The 19,535-nt window shown below is 38.7% G+C and overlaps 1 protein-coding gene across 1 annotated transcript in view; it reads left to right on the top strand.

Annotated features, from left to right (window-relative positions):
- Positions 1-18,097, top strand: part of TTC29 (tetratricopeptide repeat domain 29) — an 87,634-nt gene extending 69,537 nt beyond the window's left edge. Inside the window, exons 7-10 of the mRNA XM_086611996.1 lie at positions 1,850-1,941; positions 11,802-11,925; positions 16,557-16,788; positions 17,997-18,097. Coding sequence (XP_086468122.1) covers positions 1,850-1,941; positions 11,802-11,925; positions 16,557-16,788; positions 17,997-18,097 — 549 coding nt within the window. The remainder of the gene's footprint in view (positions 1-1,849; positions 1,942-11,801; positions 11,926-16,556; positions 16,789-17,996) is intronic.
- The last annotated feature ends 1,438 nt before the right edge of the window (positions 18,098-19,535 follow it).

Raw genomic sequence — 19,535 nt, 5'->3', positions numbered from 1 at the left:
TGAACAAGTGGCTTTAGTTAGTTAGTTTCTTACTTCTTTCTAGCAGCTGTTGCAGAGATGCAGTGAACCAACTTTTTACTTTAGCTGCTCTGTCTATGGTTTTTCCTTGGTTTTATCTGTAATTTTTAGGCTTTGTGAGATCTTTGGTAGAAAAAAAGTACAGTAGCCTAAGCCTTAGGTGCGTAAGTAACCTTTCCGTGCTAGACAGTAACCACGAGAGGCCCTGTGTCCTAGTTTAATATTGCAGAAGCCAGTTTAAAGTAGGAGTGATTTCAGTCCGTTACATAAAATTTTTGAAACATCCTGATGTTCTTAAGGCAGGTTTTCTGATACGGACACGATTATTCCAATAAACATTGTAGGTCCTCTGAATTAAATACAAAACCCAAAAACTGTTTTCTTGGACACCTGTGTGCGTTTCTGTTACCATCCTGGATTATTTAGAAGGACGCTCTGGAGGCCTTGACAATTTTGTGTTCAGTTTAGGGTGAGTTCTGAACTGATGTGACAACTTCCTAACTGAGATGCCTTTATACTCTTTTTGTCATATCTTATGCGTTGATAACTCAATTGACAACGACCTTCAAGTCCAGGATGCAACGCTGATGTACATGAGAACATAACTGATAAGAAAGTACTTGAGGGGCGATAAATAGTGCAGTGCACATTAATAAATGCTACTTTTTGTGCAGATAGAACTTACATAACTGAAAACTAAGAGCCTTGCCCAGGGATACTCCTGCATGTAGTAAAACTCATTCAAGGACTAGGAAATCTGAGTAGTGGAAGTGATGATAGAAATGGTGACGTCCATAGCATTGGCACACACAGGTTGTCTTCTTTTGAACCATGCAGTTTGCCAATGACAGGTCTTAATAGAAAATGCCCTATCTTTGCCTCAGTATAAATAAGCATCTTGGGGCATGCAAGATACTGTGTGTCCCTGGGCATCTCCCTTCCCCCTTCAGAGCTTGTAAATGACATTCGCTACTCCTGTCTTGGAAATGTGCAAAAAGGATTTCCATAGATAGTCTTTGGAGATTTCCTGTTTTCTCATGTGTGTAATAGGTTGGGTCAAGCAACAGAGAGGAGGGAGGAAAGAATAGGATTTAATTTTATATGCACTCTCCCATCGTCACCATTGGGAAAAAAATGGATGAAAAGAGAAATTATGCAATACAGGTGATGTCAGTGTTAAATTAAATTAAGATCATATGTTTTTATGCAGCAGCTGTAAGCCTTTGGTTATGGGAGGGGTCATGATAAGAGAGTACATTCCGAATGAATGTTAACAAATTGCTTGTGTGCATGAACAGTTAGTCATAGAAATAACAACATTATCTACAATATTTTAAGCCAACATAGTTTAAATGTATAACCTATAATTTATTCACTTTTTGGGCATCTGAATTGTCCTAAGAAAAGTTGTCATAGTGACAGTTTAAAGAAAGAGTTATATTTCAGCTTATCATTCTAAAAGATTATGAATGCAAAGGATATCATCTGAAGGTATTGATTATCAGAAATTCATAAAAGCACAACCTTTAAAATCTTTTAAATTATGGATAAGGATATTTATATTCTGAATTGGGTAATACCTCTTTGGTTTTTGCAAAGTGCCAAAATATAGGGATTTAAATGCAAGTTATATCTTTTTAATTTGTAATTATTGAGTAGTTTCAAACAACTATAAGTAATGATCAAAAACCTAGTCTCATTACAGCTAAGTAAAGAAGAAATATACACACGGAAAAACTTTAATTTTGTGTTTCATATGAATACAGAGACTGAAAAAAAAGTGGAAATTCTTAATATTGTACTTATTGGGTTTTATTTTCTTATTTCACAGATTTTGAACACCTCTGTAAAAATCTTCACAGCACTTTGTGATTCTGCTGGCCTAGGCAGAGCATATGCAGCTGTAGCCAAGATCCTGGTAAGGTAGGTTAGCACATCCTTGTCTGACTGTCAGTGCAGATTCATCCAACTGTGAAAGACTTAAATTGTTAGAGGTCTGTCGCTTCCCATTACTGACTGCTTAAATTTTAAGCAGTGCCCTTCTTGCAGTAAGTGACCCATTCATCAAGAGTTATTTTAAACTGCTACACGTTTTTTAAAGTGTATGATCTAAGCTTTTCTTTACCTGTAAACTATAATATGTCCTTTTTTTCCTGTGTTTTGAGGGCTTTTTTAATTTTTTTTTTTTTTTCACAATTTTGGGAGGGACTTTACTGGAAAACAGAAATCCAGACATATTTTCCATGTTAAAAAAAGACAGAAAAACTTTTTTTTTTTTTTAGAATGTAGCAAGCTTCGGTAAGTGTCTCAGTGTAATCTCTTCTGAACTATAAGTTTCCATTTATTCAACTCATTTCTTCTGTGGAGGCATTTCTGGTTTGTGCACGTGTAACTAGATAAAAATTTGTTCCAAATACGATGCTTATCTTCAATGTTTTCATTTCAGCACCTAGAATTAGAATCTCCTTCCAGGTGAATTAGTTTGAAACTCCTTCAACTTCTTACACAAATAATTTTGACATAAAATAGTCTAATACAATTATCATATGAAGCAGAAAAATTAGAGATTAAAGTGAACATTGCAGTTTATCCTTGGTTCATCCTGTGTTTAGGGACTTCAGTGCATATGATGCATGACAGAGGCTGGCAAATAGCTTATGGTAGAGGACTTGTCACCAAGTTTATTTCAGTGCGTGGAGCAAATTCTCCTGTTTGAGTCAGGTCTCTTGACTTTCAGAGCATATGGGGAGCAGCAACAATCACAGTTCTCTTCACCTCTCTGATACATAATTCATGGCTACTCATATTCTCAGCACCCTAAATAAGCACATGGGATAAGATGTTCAGAGAGCCACAGAACAGACTTAGAATACCAGGTCCCATTTACAAAACTGTCTTAAGCCCAGCTAAAAAAGATTTAATTGCTAGGACACCAACTGTTACGAGTGACTTCACAATGATTGCAAAGGTGTCTGAGCTCTCAGTAGTGTTCATAGGTTCCTTGTATTCACAAAAAGCAGGAGTCTGAGTAGAGGGTGGCCTAAGATGGCCAAGAGGACATTCCTAGAAGACCATGCATATTAATTTCCTCTCTCTGTGATTTAGGTATTCTGGAATGAGAGCACATACACTTGTTTACTCAGAAGTTACAGATTTGAAGATCCTTCTGAAGTCAGATCGCTAAACCCTTCATCTGAAAGACTATGCCAGTGCAAATTCTTTTCTTAAAAGCAGAGCTAAAGAAAAGTGGTTAGTGATTTTCTTCTGTGTTAAATCTATGCTTCACACCTTCAGGGAGCATTCTCTATCTGGGAGTGGACAGTCTCACTGTTTTCTGGTTGTTGCAATTTGAAAAAGAGAAAAACCAGTAAGAAAGGAAAAATGAGAGGAGAAACTAAGAGCAATAAGACTCCCCAGTTCAGTATTTAAGTCATTGTCCTAAGAGGGGAACATTCTGATTGATTCAAGGGAAGGAGGAATTCGGTCTCATGTCTAGGATCAGGAATTTAACTGCTAATCTATTGCACAGGTAAAGACACAACCATAAACCCTTCCTCTGGAAAATGGCTGCTGTGGTATTTTTTATAGAACCCATCTGGTAGTTATACCCTGAGAGCGTTAACCAAATTAAACACCTTATACATGTGCCGGCTTTGAAGAGCTTTAGGTACGTGATAGGCATAAACTGCTCAGCCCTGTAAAATATCATGATGATCCTCAGCACCTTACAGCCCTTTGAGATTTTATGTAGAAAAGTCTGGGCACCTATGAATCATAGAATAGTTTGAGTTGGAAGAAACCTTTAAAGGTCATCTAGTCCAACCCCCCTGCAATAAGCAGGGACATCTTCAGCTAGATCAGGTTGCTCAGAGCCCCATCCAACCTGACCTTGAATGTTTCCAGGGATGGGACAGTAACACCTCTCTGGACAACCTGTGCCAACTGTTACACCATCCTTACTGTAAAAAATTTCTTCCTTGTAGCTAATCTAAATCTACCTGCTTTTAGTTTAAAACCACCACCCCTTGTCCTATCGTAACAGGCCCTGCTAAAAAGTTTGTCCCCATCTTTCTTATAAACCCCCTTTAAGTATTGGAAGCTGCAATAAGTTCTCCCTCAAGCCTTCTCCTCTCCAGACTGAACCACCCCACCTCTCTTAGCCTTTCTTCATAGGAGAGGTGCTCCATCCCTCTGATTATTTTTGTGGCACTCCTCTGGACCTGCTCCAACAGGTCTTTCTTGTGCTGAGTACTCCAGAGCTGGATGCAGTACTCCAGGTAGGATCTCACCAGAACAGAGTAGAGGGGCAAAATCACCTCCGTCAACTTGCTGGCCACACTTCTTTCGATGCAGCCCAGCATACAGTCGGTTTTCTGGACTGCGAGCACACATTGCTGGCTCATGTCCTGCTTTTTATCCACTAGTACCTCCAAATCCTTCTCTGCAGGGCTGTTCTCAATCCCTTCATCCTCCAGCCTGTATTGATACTGGGGATTGTCCTGACCCATGTGTGGGATCTTGCACTTGGCCTTGTCGAACCTCATGAGATTCACACAGGCTCATTTCTTGAGTTTGTCCAGGTCCCTCTGGATGGCATCCCATCCCTCAGGCATGTCAACTGCACCACGCAGCTTGATGTCATCTGCAAACTTTCTGAGGGTGCACTCGATCCCACTGTCTATGTCATTGATGAAGATATTAAACTGTACTGGTCCCAATAGGGACCCCTGAAGGACACCACTCATCACCAATCTCCATTGAACAGTTGACCACTAGCCTCTGGATACGACCATCTAACCAATTCTTTATCTACTAAACGGTGCACTCATGAAATCCATCTCTCTCCCATTTAGAGAGAAGAATGTTGTGGGGGGACCGTTTCAAAGGCTTTACAGAAGTCCAGATAGATGACATCTGTAGCTCTTTCTTTGTCCACTGATGTAGTCACTCTATCGTAGAAGATCACTAGGTCAGTCAGGCAGGACTTGTCCTTGGTGAAGCCATGCGGGCTGTCTCAAATCACCTCCCTGTCGTTAATGTGCCTTAGCATAGCTTCTAGGAGGATCTGTTCCATGATATTCCCAGGCACAGAGGTGAGACTGGCAAGTCGTCAGTTCCCAGGTTCCTCCTTTCTACCCTTTTTAGAAATGAGTGCAATATTTCCCTTTTTCCAGTCACTGGGTACTTCACCTGACTGCCATGGCTTTTCAGATATCATGGAGAGTGACTTGGCAGCTACATCAGCCAATTCCCTCAGGACTCTGAAATGCATCTCATCAGATCCCACAGGCTTATGTAAGTTCAGGTTCCTCAGGTGGTCACAAACATGATCTTCTCTTACAGTGGGAGGGACTTGGCTCCCCCAGTGCCCATCCACTCGAGAGTGTGGGAAGAGGGTTTGCCAGTGAAGACTGAGGCAAAAATGTTGTTGAGTACCTCAGCTTTCTCCTCATTCATTGTTACTAGTTTGCCAGTCATGTTCATCAGGGCAGATACACTTTCTTTGGCCTTCCTTTTCTGGCTGACATACCCTTCTTATTTCTTTGCCCTTATTATTCTTTGCATCCCTTGCCACATTTAGCTCCAGCTGTGCCTTGGCCTTCCTCACCCCATTCCTGCACAGCCAGGCAGCGTCCCTATACTCTTTCAAGGACACCTGACCCTGCTTCCAGTGCCTATGCATTTCCTTCTTGCCCTTTAGTTTGACCAGCAGGTCGCCACTCATCCATGCTGGTCTCTTGCTTTCCTTTCCAGATTTCTTACACCTGGGGATCGAGAGCTTTTGTGCTCTATGGAAAGCATCCTTGTAGATCTGCCAGCTCTGTTTCGTTCCCTTGTCCCTGAGAGCAGTTTCCCAGCAGGTCCTGTTGACTAACTTCTTGAAGAGCTGGAATTCGGCTTTCTTAAAATTCAAGGTCCTGACTTTACTCTTTGCCTAACCCATATCCCTCAGGACTGTGAACTCCACCAGCGCATGATCACTGCAGCCCAGGCTGCCTCCAATCTTGACATCACTGATTAGCTCACTTGCATTGGTGACCATCAAGTTCAGTATCACATCCCCTCTGGTAGGGCTGTCTATTACCTGGCTTAAGGTATCCTCAGTGTACTCCAAGAGTCTCCTGGATTGCCTACAGCTCACCATGCTACTTTTCCAGCAGATATCAGGGTGGTTGAAGTCCCCCAGCAGGATGAGAGCCTGCAAGCATGATGTCTCCTGTAGCTGGAGTAAGGTGACTTCATCAGTAGGCTCCCCTTCATTGGGCAGCCTCTAGAAGACACCAGCCACAAGGTCTTCTTTGTTGCCTTGGTGTCTGATTCTTACTCATAAGTTTTCTATCTGTTAGTGGCTATCCTTCAGAGACAGCTCTTCACACTCTATTTCTTGATGTAGTGGGCAACCCAATGTGATGGTTTGATGTGGGGTTCTTCACTTGTCCCTTCTGAACAGCCTGTAGACATCGATAGCCACTCTCCAGTCATAGGATTTGTCTCACCAAGTTTCAGTAATGACAACTAGAGTTTAGTCAGAACTGAATTCTGACATTCAGTCGTCCAAAAATTCAAAGGATCATAGTTCTGGATTTATGCTCCAAAACCTTCAAAAAATCTCAGGTAGGATATATAAATCTATTTGTGTATGTGGGCCTTACATCTGTGAATGCGTGAACTCTGTGACTGAGGGTCATAGGGACTTGGGAAGTTTTTATCCATTGTTTTAACAGGCCAATTTTGTAAGGAGGTCTCACAGGTGGGGAGATGTCATTCCATAAAACTCATTTATTCATTGTTTTAAGTAGAAATTGATAGATTCCATGCTTACTTTTACTGTATGACAAAGAGCAAAAATACCTAGCTAGACCATAAAGTATCTCTGACATGAGAGAACAGCATAAGCAACATTTGAAATGGATGTTGAGGGAGCTGTCCAAAGCAAGGCTGCTTTCAATTATCTTTGAAAGGTTGTGGCAACTGTGGGATGTTCCTGAGGACAGAAGGGTTGCAAACATCACTTCCGTCTTGAAGAGAGAGGATCCAGGAAAATTCAGGCTGGTCAGCCTCACCTCAATCCCTGAGAAGAATTTCCAAACATGTTAAGGACAAGAAAATGATTGGATTTAAAGTAGGGAAATCGTGCTTCACCTACCTGATAGCCTTCTAGGATGAGGCAACTGGATTGGTGGACGAAGGGAAAGCAGTGCATGTTGTTTCTTTCCATTTTAGCAAGGCTTCTGACACTGTCTCCCATAACATCCTCATACACAAGCTGATAAAACATGGCTTAGACAAATAGACAGTGAGGTAGACTGAAAACTAGCTGAGCTGCTGGCCTCAAAGGGTTGTAAGCAGCAGCATGAAGTTCAGTGGGAGACCAGTCACTAGTGGGGTACTCAGGGATCAATGCTGGCACCAATACTGATTTAAATCTTCATTAACGACCCGGATGGTGTGACCAAGCACACTCTCAGTGTGTCTGCAGACAACACAAAATTAGGGGGGAAATGGTTGATCTACCAGGTAGGCAGCTGTGCTGTCATTCAGAGGAATCTCAGCAGGCTGGAGAAGCAGGCTGATGGCAGTCTTGTGAAGTTTAGGAAAGGGAAATGCAAAGTGCTGCACCTGCAGAGGGATAACCCCATACACCAACCCAGGCTGTGGGCTGTCTGGATGGAAAGGAGCTTGGCAAAGAAGGACCTGGGTCTCCTGGTGGACAAGTTGCCCATGAGCCAGCAATGCACACTCATGGCAAAGGTGACCAATGGGATCCTGGGCTGCATCATTGCAAGCAGTCAAGGGCGGCGATCCTTTGCCTCTAGTCAGCACTGGAGAGGTCACCCCAGGAGTGCTGCGTCCAATTCTGGTCTCCTCAGTACAAGAAAGTGAGGGACATAATGGAGTGTGTCCAGCAAAGGGCTGCAAAGATGAGTAAGGGACTGGGAGTATTTGTCCTAGGAGGAGAGGCTGAGGGAGCTGGGACTGTTGAGACCACAGAAGAGAAGGCTCAGGAGGGATCTTATCAATACCACTTAGGCAGCAGTAGAGAAGAGGGAGCCAGGCTCTTCTCAGTGGTGCTCAGTGACAGGACAAGAGGCAATAGGCACAAACTGAAATACATGAGATTCCATTTGTATACAAGAAGAAGAAAAAAAATACTGTGAGGGTGAATGCTAGAACAGATTGTGGAGTGTCCATCCTTCAAAAGTCACTCAAAACTCCACTGGACACAGGCTGGCCCTTCTCTAAGCAAGGTGGATGGAGATTATCTCCAGAGATCCCTTCCAAACGTAACTATACTGTGATTCTGTGATCTTTGTCTTAAGCAGTCCTTCTACATAAATTCCCTTTTGCCATATAATGCTCTCTAATAGAACACTTTCTGTAACCCAGTATGATGGATATATCAGACAAACCTACTTTTCGAAATTCAGAAACAGAATTTTTTATGGTCCAGCTCTACCGGTTCTTCCTTGGAGGAGGAAAGGGCATAGAAAAGTGGTTTGAAAAGACAATGTAAAGAGAGACATTAAAAAAATATTGTAAGTTTCTGTTTACTCTCACACCAAACTTTTGGATATTTACTTCTCTGATGTATAGCAAACAAGAAAATTTCTGGCAAGCCTGTTCAGAAAATATTGGCTAAATGCACGAATAATTACTGTTGGTTACAGAATCTCCATACTCAGCTTGATCACTTTTTCTTTACTTGTATTTTTACCTGATCTAGACTAGACTTGTGTAAATAATTTTAATTTGATGGATAATGTCTTTAAAAAGTAAAGATTACTATTTCTCTAAAAGAATTCATTATAATCATAATGTCTGTGAGAATTTGCACTGATTGCCTTGTGACAGGTTGGAGAAAGTGGCTGAGCCCTCCCGAATCACTCAGAACTTGTCCGTGGCTTTGAAATTTTTTTGTGGAATCTTTGCTGCAGATGTTTCCACAGACCATGGGAAACCAAAAATCTCTATCATGTACATTTAGGCATGTCATTTTCCAGGGGAAAATCTGACATAATAGCATCATGTTCTTGACTTATTCTGCCAGTGTCCACCATAGTAATGACTTCTTGTGGACACATGATTTATACATCCAATTCAATCACATGAGCAATCCTATAAAAGGTGCATATTTTCATAAAAGTCTAATAGGGGTAAAAATCTCATAGGGCATTTTAGCATGAAACTGGAAAATGAGTTGCTGTAGATATGTAATCTCTGCTGAAGTCATCATAACTGTTCTGTGGGATCATGAATGACTACATCTTCAGGAAATTACATTTTATGCATTTAGGAAGGTGATGTCTAAAGAGATAGAAAGTATATGGCTGTATAAAATAACATGTAGATTTTGGAAGGAACTATAAAATATTAGCCCTTTGAGTAGGAAAGAGCTGTTTATCATGTTATCAGGTCTTGTGCAGGATAAAGTGTTTCGGTAATCCTCCTAGCATACTTTAAATATCTCGAGCTGTAGTGCTTTTAAAAGTACTTCCTTTGAAAAATTGTTAAACTGTACCGACCGATTGCTAGTTGGCATAAGTGAAGTTCTAACAGTGAGAAATATCTTTCTGATATGTATCAAATTGATTTCTGTTTGCTTGAAAGAGGTTATATGCCCTAGCAATTTTCATATTTTCTGTATGTGGAGCATAGGTTTTTATGTGAAATATAAAAAATGGCCAAAAATACATCAAAACATTTCTATTAATTCATGAAATTAAGAAAACCTTTTTACATTTTCTCCTGTCACTGATTCCATTTGCTTTATTACTTTCAGCCTCTAGCCCACAAACTTGGTGGCACAATCAACAAACCCCTTAGTGGCTGTTTCATCTCTGCTCTATTTGATTTCTCCACTCTGAGTAAATGATTAAGTTTTCATGCATTGGTTCAACCAAAATCTATGTTCACTCAACCACATCCTTTATTGATTACTTCTACTGCAAACAGTAGGCCAAGTGTGATATACATAATTGGACAGTTGTCAGGGGATGTGGGTGTTAACAGTCCTGTTTTCCCAATTGGAAACTGGAATCACCTTGATACACAAATATTCTGCACTGTTTCATTCTCATTCCTTGGACCGAGGAGTCCTTTTCCTCAGAATATATGTTTTTAACTCTCAAAGGTCTGGTTGAATGGATTTAATGATTATACCATATAATATGCTCTTCAAGTTGCACCTGTGCACTGCATATAGAAAACTAGAAAAACTGGAATTAATATTTGTCTAACACTTTAACCTTGTCCTTTAACTTATATAAATCATACGCTGTATTTCTATGGGGAAACATTTGATTTTCTCTTCTGAGGAAAAAAAAATAGGTTTAAAAAATGTATTTCTAATTCTGAAATTTAGAAGCCTTTTGACATTTGGCAAATATTTACGGTACAGTATATTGAGTATTCTCATGATATCAAAATGCTTAAATTAGGAAACTTTGGTAAATCCAACTCTGCTTATTGACAAATAAGCTTTACAGTAGCATATACTTGAACATTTCAAGCATGTTAGTTTGCAGTGTTTTAGCATCCTTTTGTAGCAATCTAGCTCATCTCAGTCACATACAGATAGTCACTGCAATATTGTAAATTTGCGGCCATGCTTTGCTGTGTTTCCTGTTCCGTGGCAGGCTCTACCCTGTAATAATTACTCTGATAGCATAAGACAGGGAATTGGAGACTTCTGCCAGATTTTGAAAGCACATATCCCTAATACAGTTTATAATAAAAACTGTAATGTAAAAAAAACCCTAGTCAGTGGTTTGCTGCAGGAATATAACTTGAAGGTGCTTTAAAATGGTAAGAAAATAAATCACAATTCTTTATCACTTACAGGAACTTCTATTTCTGTGAGTTTCTTAATTAAGACTGGATTTTCCGTCTTGCTTGGTCGCTTGACATTTAGCATGCTACACTCCTACATTACTGGCTCAAGTTCATGGCTAATATTGAGGTCAGCTGCAGTAACACTTGAGCCTTAAAGGGAAAAAGAGCACAGCGCCTTACTCACAAGCAAACCCAGATGTCTATCTTATATCTTGTAATCATACTGCAGAGATCCTATATTGTAAGTGTGACCGGCTTTATTAAAAAAAAAAGGAAATCTGCAAATGTTATTGTCAAAGTACATTAACCAATTTTCAACTTAGAGTCAGCTGTGACCTCAGGTTGCTCCAATCTCACTGGGATTTGGAGGTGACACCTGCAATCCGCAGTTTATAGGTTTGCCTGTGTGACTCCAGCAACCTTTGATCTACCCAGCCAAAGTGCAGAGTTACACTCAGGGAAAGGCTGTCACCCCCAGAACTTAGAGGCAGCGCTGTTATGGATCTGCTGCTGCTGCTGCACCATCGGGGTTCTAGAGCAAGAACTTGCCTCTTACCTCCAGCCCCTGTTTGGTCAGGATGTGAGGTCCTGCGGTATTGAAAACATTATCAGCTGCACAGCAGAAAAAATATTAAAACAATGGAAACTCCAAAACTCCTGTAATGTCACCACCTTTATTTTCATTCTTGGCCTTAAAATACAGTGTAATATTCTGAGAAGAATTTTTTTTTCTTTCACTCCAAGGATCCAGTTCTGCCCTCAGAGGTTCTGTGTGGACTAGTCTCATTGGTCTCGGCACAGTGATGCTTAGACAACCATCTTAGAAATAAAGTCCAGTCAAGGATGAGTCATCACAGAATAAAGTTAGTTCAGAACTGGCAGGCAAATATTCAGCATTTGGAGAAGTCATCTGGGTTAATATTTAATTTTGTCCCTGTCCTTTGCTTCAGTCAGGGAAAAGTGGCTGAAACTATCAAGTACTTGGAAGAGTTTATGAAGGCTGCTGAGAACGCTCATCTAAACCAAAGCCTGGTGGATGCGTGTGTATTACTTGGGAATATTTACAACGAAAGAGTAAGTACTGGTTGTAGTAATGATGTCAAACACTTGGTTTTAATTCATGGTAAAAATCTGTTTTTGCATGTGAGATGACCCAGAAGAATTTGATCTAGGCATTGTGTCTTACAAGAGCTACCAAAGGAGAAGATACTGTGTGACTAAATAAAATGTGCCTTAAGTTTTTGGGAAAGGTGAAAATTTCACACCATAATTAATTATAATTAATAATGAGTCATCAGTTAACACAAATGAGATTTTATTGTACTATACATTGAAATTTGTTCTTTTTAAAAATGAATATATACTATATTGCATACTAATAAGCAGTTTTTAATCTTAGGTTGATTTCTTCTCTACATTCTCTCAGCCAAATTTATGAAATAGATGCTAGCAGCAAATAGTTTGGCAAAGGTCTGTGTTGGTAGTGGGACAGCTTCCTCTTCTGTGTGTCCCCGTCTGGCCTGATGGCTTCGATTTGGCCGGTTTAAATCAATAGATGAGTAGTGATGGGCAATATTAAGCTAGAGGTAACTAAGAAACTCCCTTTATCATGGTTTCTAAGGTCTTTCGAGGTGCTTCTTTCTGATCCATGTGCCCGTTTCTGAATTGCTTCTCTGGGGTGGACTCTTCAAAGGCAGCAGTTCTGTTGGCTGCCTCTCTGGGTAGTGTTTTCCACGCTTGCTCTGTCCCTTACCACATCTAGAGATGCAGCACTTGAGCTGCAGTAGCATTTGCTTTTTGAAATCAGAAAGGTTAAAATCATTACCACAGAAGTGAAAGATTCATGTTGAGCCCTTTGAACCTATTTTAGAACTTAAATGCTACATGAAATTATTCAGATACAATAAGTAATAAAAAGAATTCACTCTGCAGACTGGGCAATGTGGAAATTAGGAAGCACTTTTCACTAGGAACAAAAAAAAAAGTAGAAATATTCTTTCTAAATCACCCTTTCTAGCTTCTGTTGCCTGTTTTTTTCTTACAATTTCATTTCCATGTGTATCATATCGAACAGGCTACTTGCTCCTTTTCTCTTACACTACCCCCAAACGCCTTTTTTTTTCTGGATTCCTCTTACAGAGAACTCCCACTACCAAAGTTGGTGGCCCATTTTTGTTTCATAAGCACTGAAAAAATTTCTTACTCTGTAATTTCTAAATTAGCCTGAGCGCCTTCTATTTACATATGTTCTTAGCATAAATGCTGAATTTTCTACTGAAAACTAAGTTTTAAAGTCTCTGAGAACTTGCTGAAGTAACTTTAAAAGGGATCTGAAGCTTAGAAGAAAGTAGGGTGTGATGGCCATGCTTAATTATTCCACTCCAAATTTGAAAAATAATTAACTAAATTCTGTGTAACTACTTTTTTATTTCACCATTTCTGCCACCATTGCTAATAATTCTATGAGAAGTGATATTTTAAGAATTTACCTGGTTTTGGTTACTCACTAAATTTTCCTTCTCAGTTTGAAATTTTCTTCCTTAAACTGGGATAGTGGTGTAGAAGGAAAGAAATGTAGTGACTTAATCTTATTAACTTACATAAAATATGTAATGTAAATCTACGAAGAAAAAAAAAATCTCTTTAAGTAGTACAATTCTCTATTTTCTAGACCATTTTTTCTGCAAGGTCAGCAATGTTTACCAAAACTGAGTCTAAATTAACATTTCCTCTCTTGGATCACTGCCTGCTTGGTGTCAGCTGTCATCTCTGGTATTCTCTAAGTCATTATTAGGGTATTTTTATTCAGCTCTGTACTTCCCTTGGTGATACAATTTGCAGTAGTACTGTCCTTCTCATCGAATTAAAGATATCTCTATTTATATCCAGATCTATCCCTGGGGACCTTTAGTAGACCAGGGATATAACTTTTACTGTTCTTCCCAAAGTGACTTTGACCAAACTCACTTAGCTCTGTTCGTGCAGTTGTTGTAGCTTTACAGTTCTGTCATCTCACTATTCCATCACCATCCCTGTCTGTCTTTAATGCTCTACACTCAGTTTCTGCTTCCTAGTCATGATTGTTTTACCCGTACGTTTCTCATTTCCCAGAACGCCTGGGTTTGTGTTATGCGTGAGCACTGGGTCTAATTTTTCCCAGTTTGTTAAGCAGGTTGCTTACTTAATATGCAAACTCTGATGGAGTTAGCGTGACACACTCTGTCATTTCTCATTTCACTTTTCTCAAGTTTTTTAGTCTGATTTGCTGCGTTCCTCTCACCAATTGTATCACTTAAGCTATTATAGCTCTCATGAGTATGGTAGGTAGATGTTTCTGCTTTTTATCTATTATCCTACTGCTTATCATTCTTTATCTGTTTCTGTGTGTTCGTAGACCTAATTTTGCTGTCCTGCTGTATTAAACAAAGCCTAAAGACTACCTGAATTTCTACTACTCTTTTCTCCTTTTTTTAATTACAGGCACATTTTAGCAGTTATACAAATTTTGATCCCACAAAGTGGTATTGAGTGCAACAGGTATCAATTAGAGTCTCTCCTCCTGGTCTCTATATGCAGAAGGGAATGTCAATCTTACTAAATCAAGCTGAGAGTGAAAGGATAAGATAGCTCTGAAACTGTTTTCAGTCAAGAATTTTGTGCCATCAAGGCAGTAGAATTCCACACCAATGGGAGAAATGGAAAGTGCCTTCCAGGAAGCAAGCAGGCTATAATTAGTGTTAATGGTAGACATATAGAAACTGCCACAAGAAGTTTGTCTAGCTCTAACAATAGCCAGAACTAAGTCCTTCAAAGTAAGGTAAAGGATGACCAGTTCCATAATGACTTGCTCCCAGGAAGACCTTTTTTGCTTTGTCTTGTTTGTCGATTTTTTTTTTTTCTCCACAAAAATGTGATGTCCAGCTTTCTTCTTTGTTGATTTTTTTTTTTCTCACAAGGATGTCCAACTTTCTTCATAGTAGGCTTGTGATCAAGATTGTCACCATAAACTATCCATTAAGAGGAGAGAGCTGTCTGTAATTAATTTCAAATTTCTTGCTCTTCAGTTATATCCAATTCATCCTTATTCTTCTATTGTAGTTGGTAGCAATTTTCAGTCTATTCCTGGTTTATGTTTGCTGTTTGGCATATATTTACGTTGTCCAGTTTTATTAATATACCATTTATTTACGCTGATTGTGAGCTTTCTCCACTGCATTCTTGATGCATCCTAATATTTTGTTTAACCTTACGAGATATTAGAGCTGTTTTGCGTTTAGGAGAAGCCGCTGCAGAGCCGCCATTTTATTTCAAGGCCACCTTCCAAAGCCTGAGTTTATTAGATCCCACTAACAGCTACAAATAGCTCAGGCATTGTGAATTACCTCTCATTTTCTAAAGAATTAATTTCATTTGCTATCACATAACCACTCAGGTAGTATTATTAGGTCCCTTTTGAAATTCTTCAATGCCTTGCAAAAACCTTCCTTTTTTACTTTTTTCGACAATCTTGGCAAAATAGTTATCTGATTCTTTTTCTATAATAATTAAACATTAAACAATACTGATACTAGAGCATAAAGTTATTGCACACTGCCATGTATAATACCAACACAAAATGTACTACCTTTCAAGCCTGGATTATTCTACCTAGTTTTAATGAGTCATGTAATTTATTTCCCGGCAATTCAATTTCTTTGTCTTTAGAATTCTTCAAATCTTCAAATCTTCAAATCTCTGTTTAGGTCTGGTGGTATGCTGCTTTTTAAATTAGATCCTTGCTCCTGCAACTCTTCTTTTACTCCGTCTCTGATGGTAACTCAAAGTAGCTTCATGGCAAAGAAGAAATATGCAAAAGGTGAAGAAATGTACCAAGAAGTATCTTAGCTTTTCAGCAGTATCCTTCAGCCTATCATGATTTTCCCTAGTTTTCTCTTTATTCCTCTTTGATGAAGAAGTTGAGGAGTTTTCTTTCTATATCTCACATAAAAAATAGTTCTTGTTATACTTTTTTAAATTCCTCTGAATGTATTACCTGCTGTAGTTTATACTCCTTTTTACTGGATTCATGAATGTTGGAATTCTGTATTCTGCAGGATAAAGAGATAAATTTTTGGGGTTTTCTTTTTAGCAACAGCTGGCTTATATTTCTCCTACTGTTTCCCCTTTCGTGATTAGGAATATCCCTGGGGTTTGGTATACCCCTTCTTCCCCATAATTCTGTAGGTTTTAATTTCTGTTCTTTAGGTGCATCATTTCATTATCTTCTTTTTTCCATTTTTAAGATTTCTTTTGTAAAATTTAGTATCACAATAGTAAATGAGGACCTTTCCTTCCACAAAGATGTTAAACTTAATGAAACAATAGCGATAATTTCTAAATGACCTGGCTGGAATCAGTATTAATACTTAGCATTGATGCAGTTAGATTTGTATATTCAAAATACCACAAAGACAACCGAAACACAATTCAGTTCCTGATAGAAAGATACGAGAAAGATACGAGCAGGATTATCTGGATTTTAGAGGTTAGGAAACAGCAAGGGAGAGTGATTTGCTTAATACCATGCTGTGAGTCATTCTGTGGGCTGGCCTCTCAGCTGCAACATCTCTGAGGGGCTGGAGGAGCAGGCACTAATGTCAAGGTACAATACAGATGACTACAAGTAGTTTTTACCATTCTTTTCTTTTTTTCCTCTTCTTTACTAGGGGAATTATGATGAAGCTTTTGAATATTTCAGTCAAGCTTCTGAGGCAGCAAAAACTTTAAATGATTTGCCCTTAGTGGATGAAACGAAGACTTATTGTGGCATTGCGAAGGCTCATAAACTGATGGTGGCATTTAACAGCCATATAGAAAGAGAAGATCCCGTCAGCCTCAAGTACCTGCTGGCATGGAAGGAGAACAGAAGTGACATGTGCACTGACCCTCTTACAGTCGGTAAGACATTGGTTATGAAACACATTAGTGCTGTATTGTCCTCAACGGTTAAGTCATTTTTCTTGTAGAGTTTTATTAAATTATTTCCTGGGTTTAATCCTTGTACTGACTGGAGGCTAGATTTGCTCCTTTGTGTGCTTATTTTAAAGGCTGAATTAAATAGGTTTAAATACAATATAGCAGGGAGAAACAGATAGTAGTAGTTGCTATGGATGGTAACTTACTTTTTTCAGTGCTGTTTTCCAAAACATCACAGTCACAGGCAAACAGTGATGTATTCATTTACTCAACTATCATTATTTTAATCTTTAAAGAAAAAAAAAATAATCTTAATTTGCAGTCAGTTTTTCAAGTACATCCAAGAATAAGTTCCCTGTTATTAAAAGCAAGAAGTAATTTCTGCTTGACATAGTAGACGTAGTTCTGAATTCAGAAGAACACGTTGTTTTATTTTTGGCATCCTTACTTGACATTCGAGAGAGAGGAAAAAAAAAAGCAACTCTATGATTTTTTCACTGTGTTTCCTTGTCTCAGATAAAGAGTAGAGGAGGACTTTGTGTGGAGTAGACCTCTTTCTTCATGGATTAACTTTTCTTTACTTTTTTTCCCCTGTACTATATGTACAAGTATTATATATACTTGTACATAATATACTATATATATATAGTGTATATATATAATATATACTATATTTCCAAGTATTGATAGTTTTAAACTGTATTGTACTGGGGAAAGAAAAGGGATAAGTCTACTCCACCATAAAACTTTCCTCTCTTCATTCCTATGGAGAATGTGAATCTGGAGTACACTGGAAATAGATGACAGCTGGGGCAAAGTCATGATATGGAGCTTCAGAGTTAGTGTCCAACTTCCCTCAGTTATCATACTCTCGGAGACAAAGAACTGCTTGTCTGCTGTTTTCTCTTGTATCTTTTCCTTTCATAGAATTGAAACGATTAAATATAACTTCAGTTGTTAATTTTATATATAAACTAAGTGGTTAATAGCCTGGTAATTGAAGATGTTAGCTGTTTAACAAGAGCCAGGATACCAGAGGCAACACTGGAAGCAACTGAGAATTGTGATAGGAGGACATTCACTGGCATGCTGAAGAGATAACAAATTAGATTGCACTCCATTTAGGGTTCCAGTGATGGTAACAGAGCAGTTCTTTCTTGACAAAAATGTGTTTCTTTTTCAATTACTAGATATATTTGTGATTTTTGCCTCAATAAGTGAATATCCAGAACACTCACAGATTTTGCTGGCTAGCAGAGTTAATTGGGTGCGTGTCTCCTGCAAGGGATAGTAAATTTCTAGACCTGTAGTGCAGATGCCAAGAATTGCAACAGAGATGGTCAAAGAAGAATCCAATGCCAAGGAAATTTATATGCATTTCATGTGAGGATCATTAGCTGTAGCTGATGTAAATAGGAGGCCAACAAAAATCAACAACGACAACAGAAAAAAAAACAACAGGAGCCTCAAAGAGATGGAGTGATCCTTCTGTCTTCAACGTGTATTTTACTTCTTGCACCCGAAGAAGTTTTCTGTTCAACTTTTGTACATCTCTTTCTCCCGCCAGTTGTGAAACTCATTTATGCCCTGAAACGATATGTGCTCCTTTAAGCTCAAGCTTCATGTTCCTCTTTAACAGTACTTCAAGGGTAAAAAGAGTATGATTAGAAAAGCTTTTTATGTCCTGGCAAGCATGGTACCAGAAACAAGTTCTGCCTGCTGAGATTCTCTTCCTTCTGTATTTCTGCCTAGTTTACCCTCTGTTACTTTCGGTACTACAGTTTTCATTTTAGTTTCAGTTAACTTCAGGAACCCTGTGGCTACCGCATATTTAGCAGCTCTTCCAGTTCAATATCATTCTTCTCATTAGTGCTCCAAGCTTACTCTCATGATACCCAGATTACATCCAGGAAAACATAGTGTCACACTGTCAGCACAATCTGTAACATTCTTCATGTTTTGTGTGCCAAATCTCTCGTTAGTGCTGGCATTACATTTTTAATATCTTTGTCTGGCAAAACAAGACCTGGCACCAATTCAATATCGGGATTCACTGGCTTTGAATTTCAGGTACAGCCTTTATCCTACCTTCCAGAATAATGTCTCTGTGTCCTATGATGAACTCATCACTTTGGAAATTCCTGCTGTGATAATAGAACAGTATTTCTTGCTCTTTCAAACAGCTCAACATCGATAATCTACTAGATTTTTCTCAGTCTTTTTGAGGATAAAACAGCTAAAGACAAGATACAATGGTAGTTCTTAATCCACAGGGAATTTAATGAAAGGAAGAAAGAAGGTATTAAGTTTTTATTTCTAACTGTTCTGACTGACTAATTTTTCTGTGACAAAAAAAATAAGAGTAGTTTCCGTATTCTTAGGTGAAAGAAATACTTAGGCTAGTGGAGGAACAATGACATTTAAATTCAAGTACTGCCATATACCTTATGTCTTTCAACCAAGACTTATTTTCTAAATCAATCATTTCAATAACCAGGCCAGAAGAACCATTAATTACTCAATTTACCTCAACATTTATTAATAAAATGGATGTTTTGACCAAAGTTGTTATGGACAAAAGGGATAAGATTGTCAGAAAACAGTGTTTATGAATGTAAAAGAGAATGTGTTTCTATCTGCTGCATTTGACTCAGTCACCTGACTTCACTTACAAGAGAGTTATTTATGCCATTGTGAGATGCCACTGCAAGAACAAATACGTTTTTATT

The sequence above is a fragment of the Tauraco erythrolophus genome, chromosome 5 (assembly GCF_009769465.1).
Source record: "Tauraco erythrolophus isolate bTauEry1 chromosome 5, bTauEry1.pri, whole genome shotgun sequence".
Lineage (NCBI taxonomy): Eukaryota > Metazoa > Chordata > Aves > Musophagiformes > Musophagidae > Tauraco > Tauraco erythrolophus.
The sequence above is the reverse complement of the archived record's forward strand: the minus strand, read 5'-3'. Positions and strand labels throughout refer to the sequence as shown.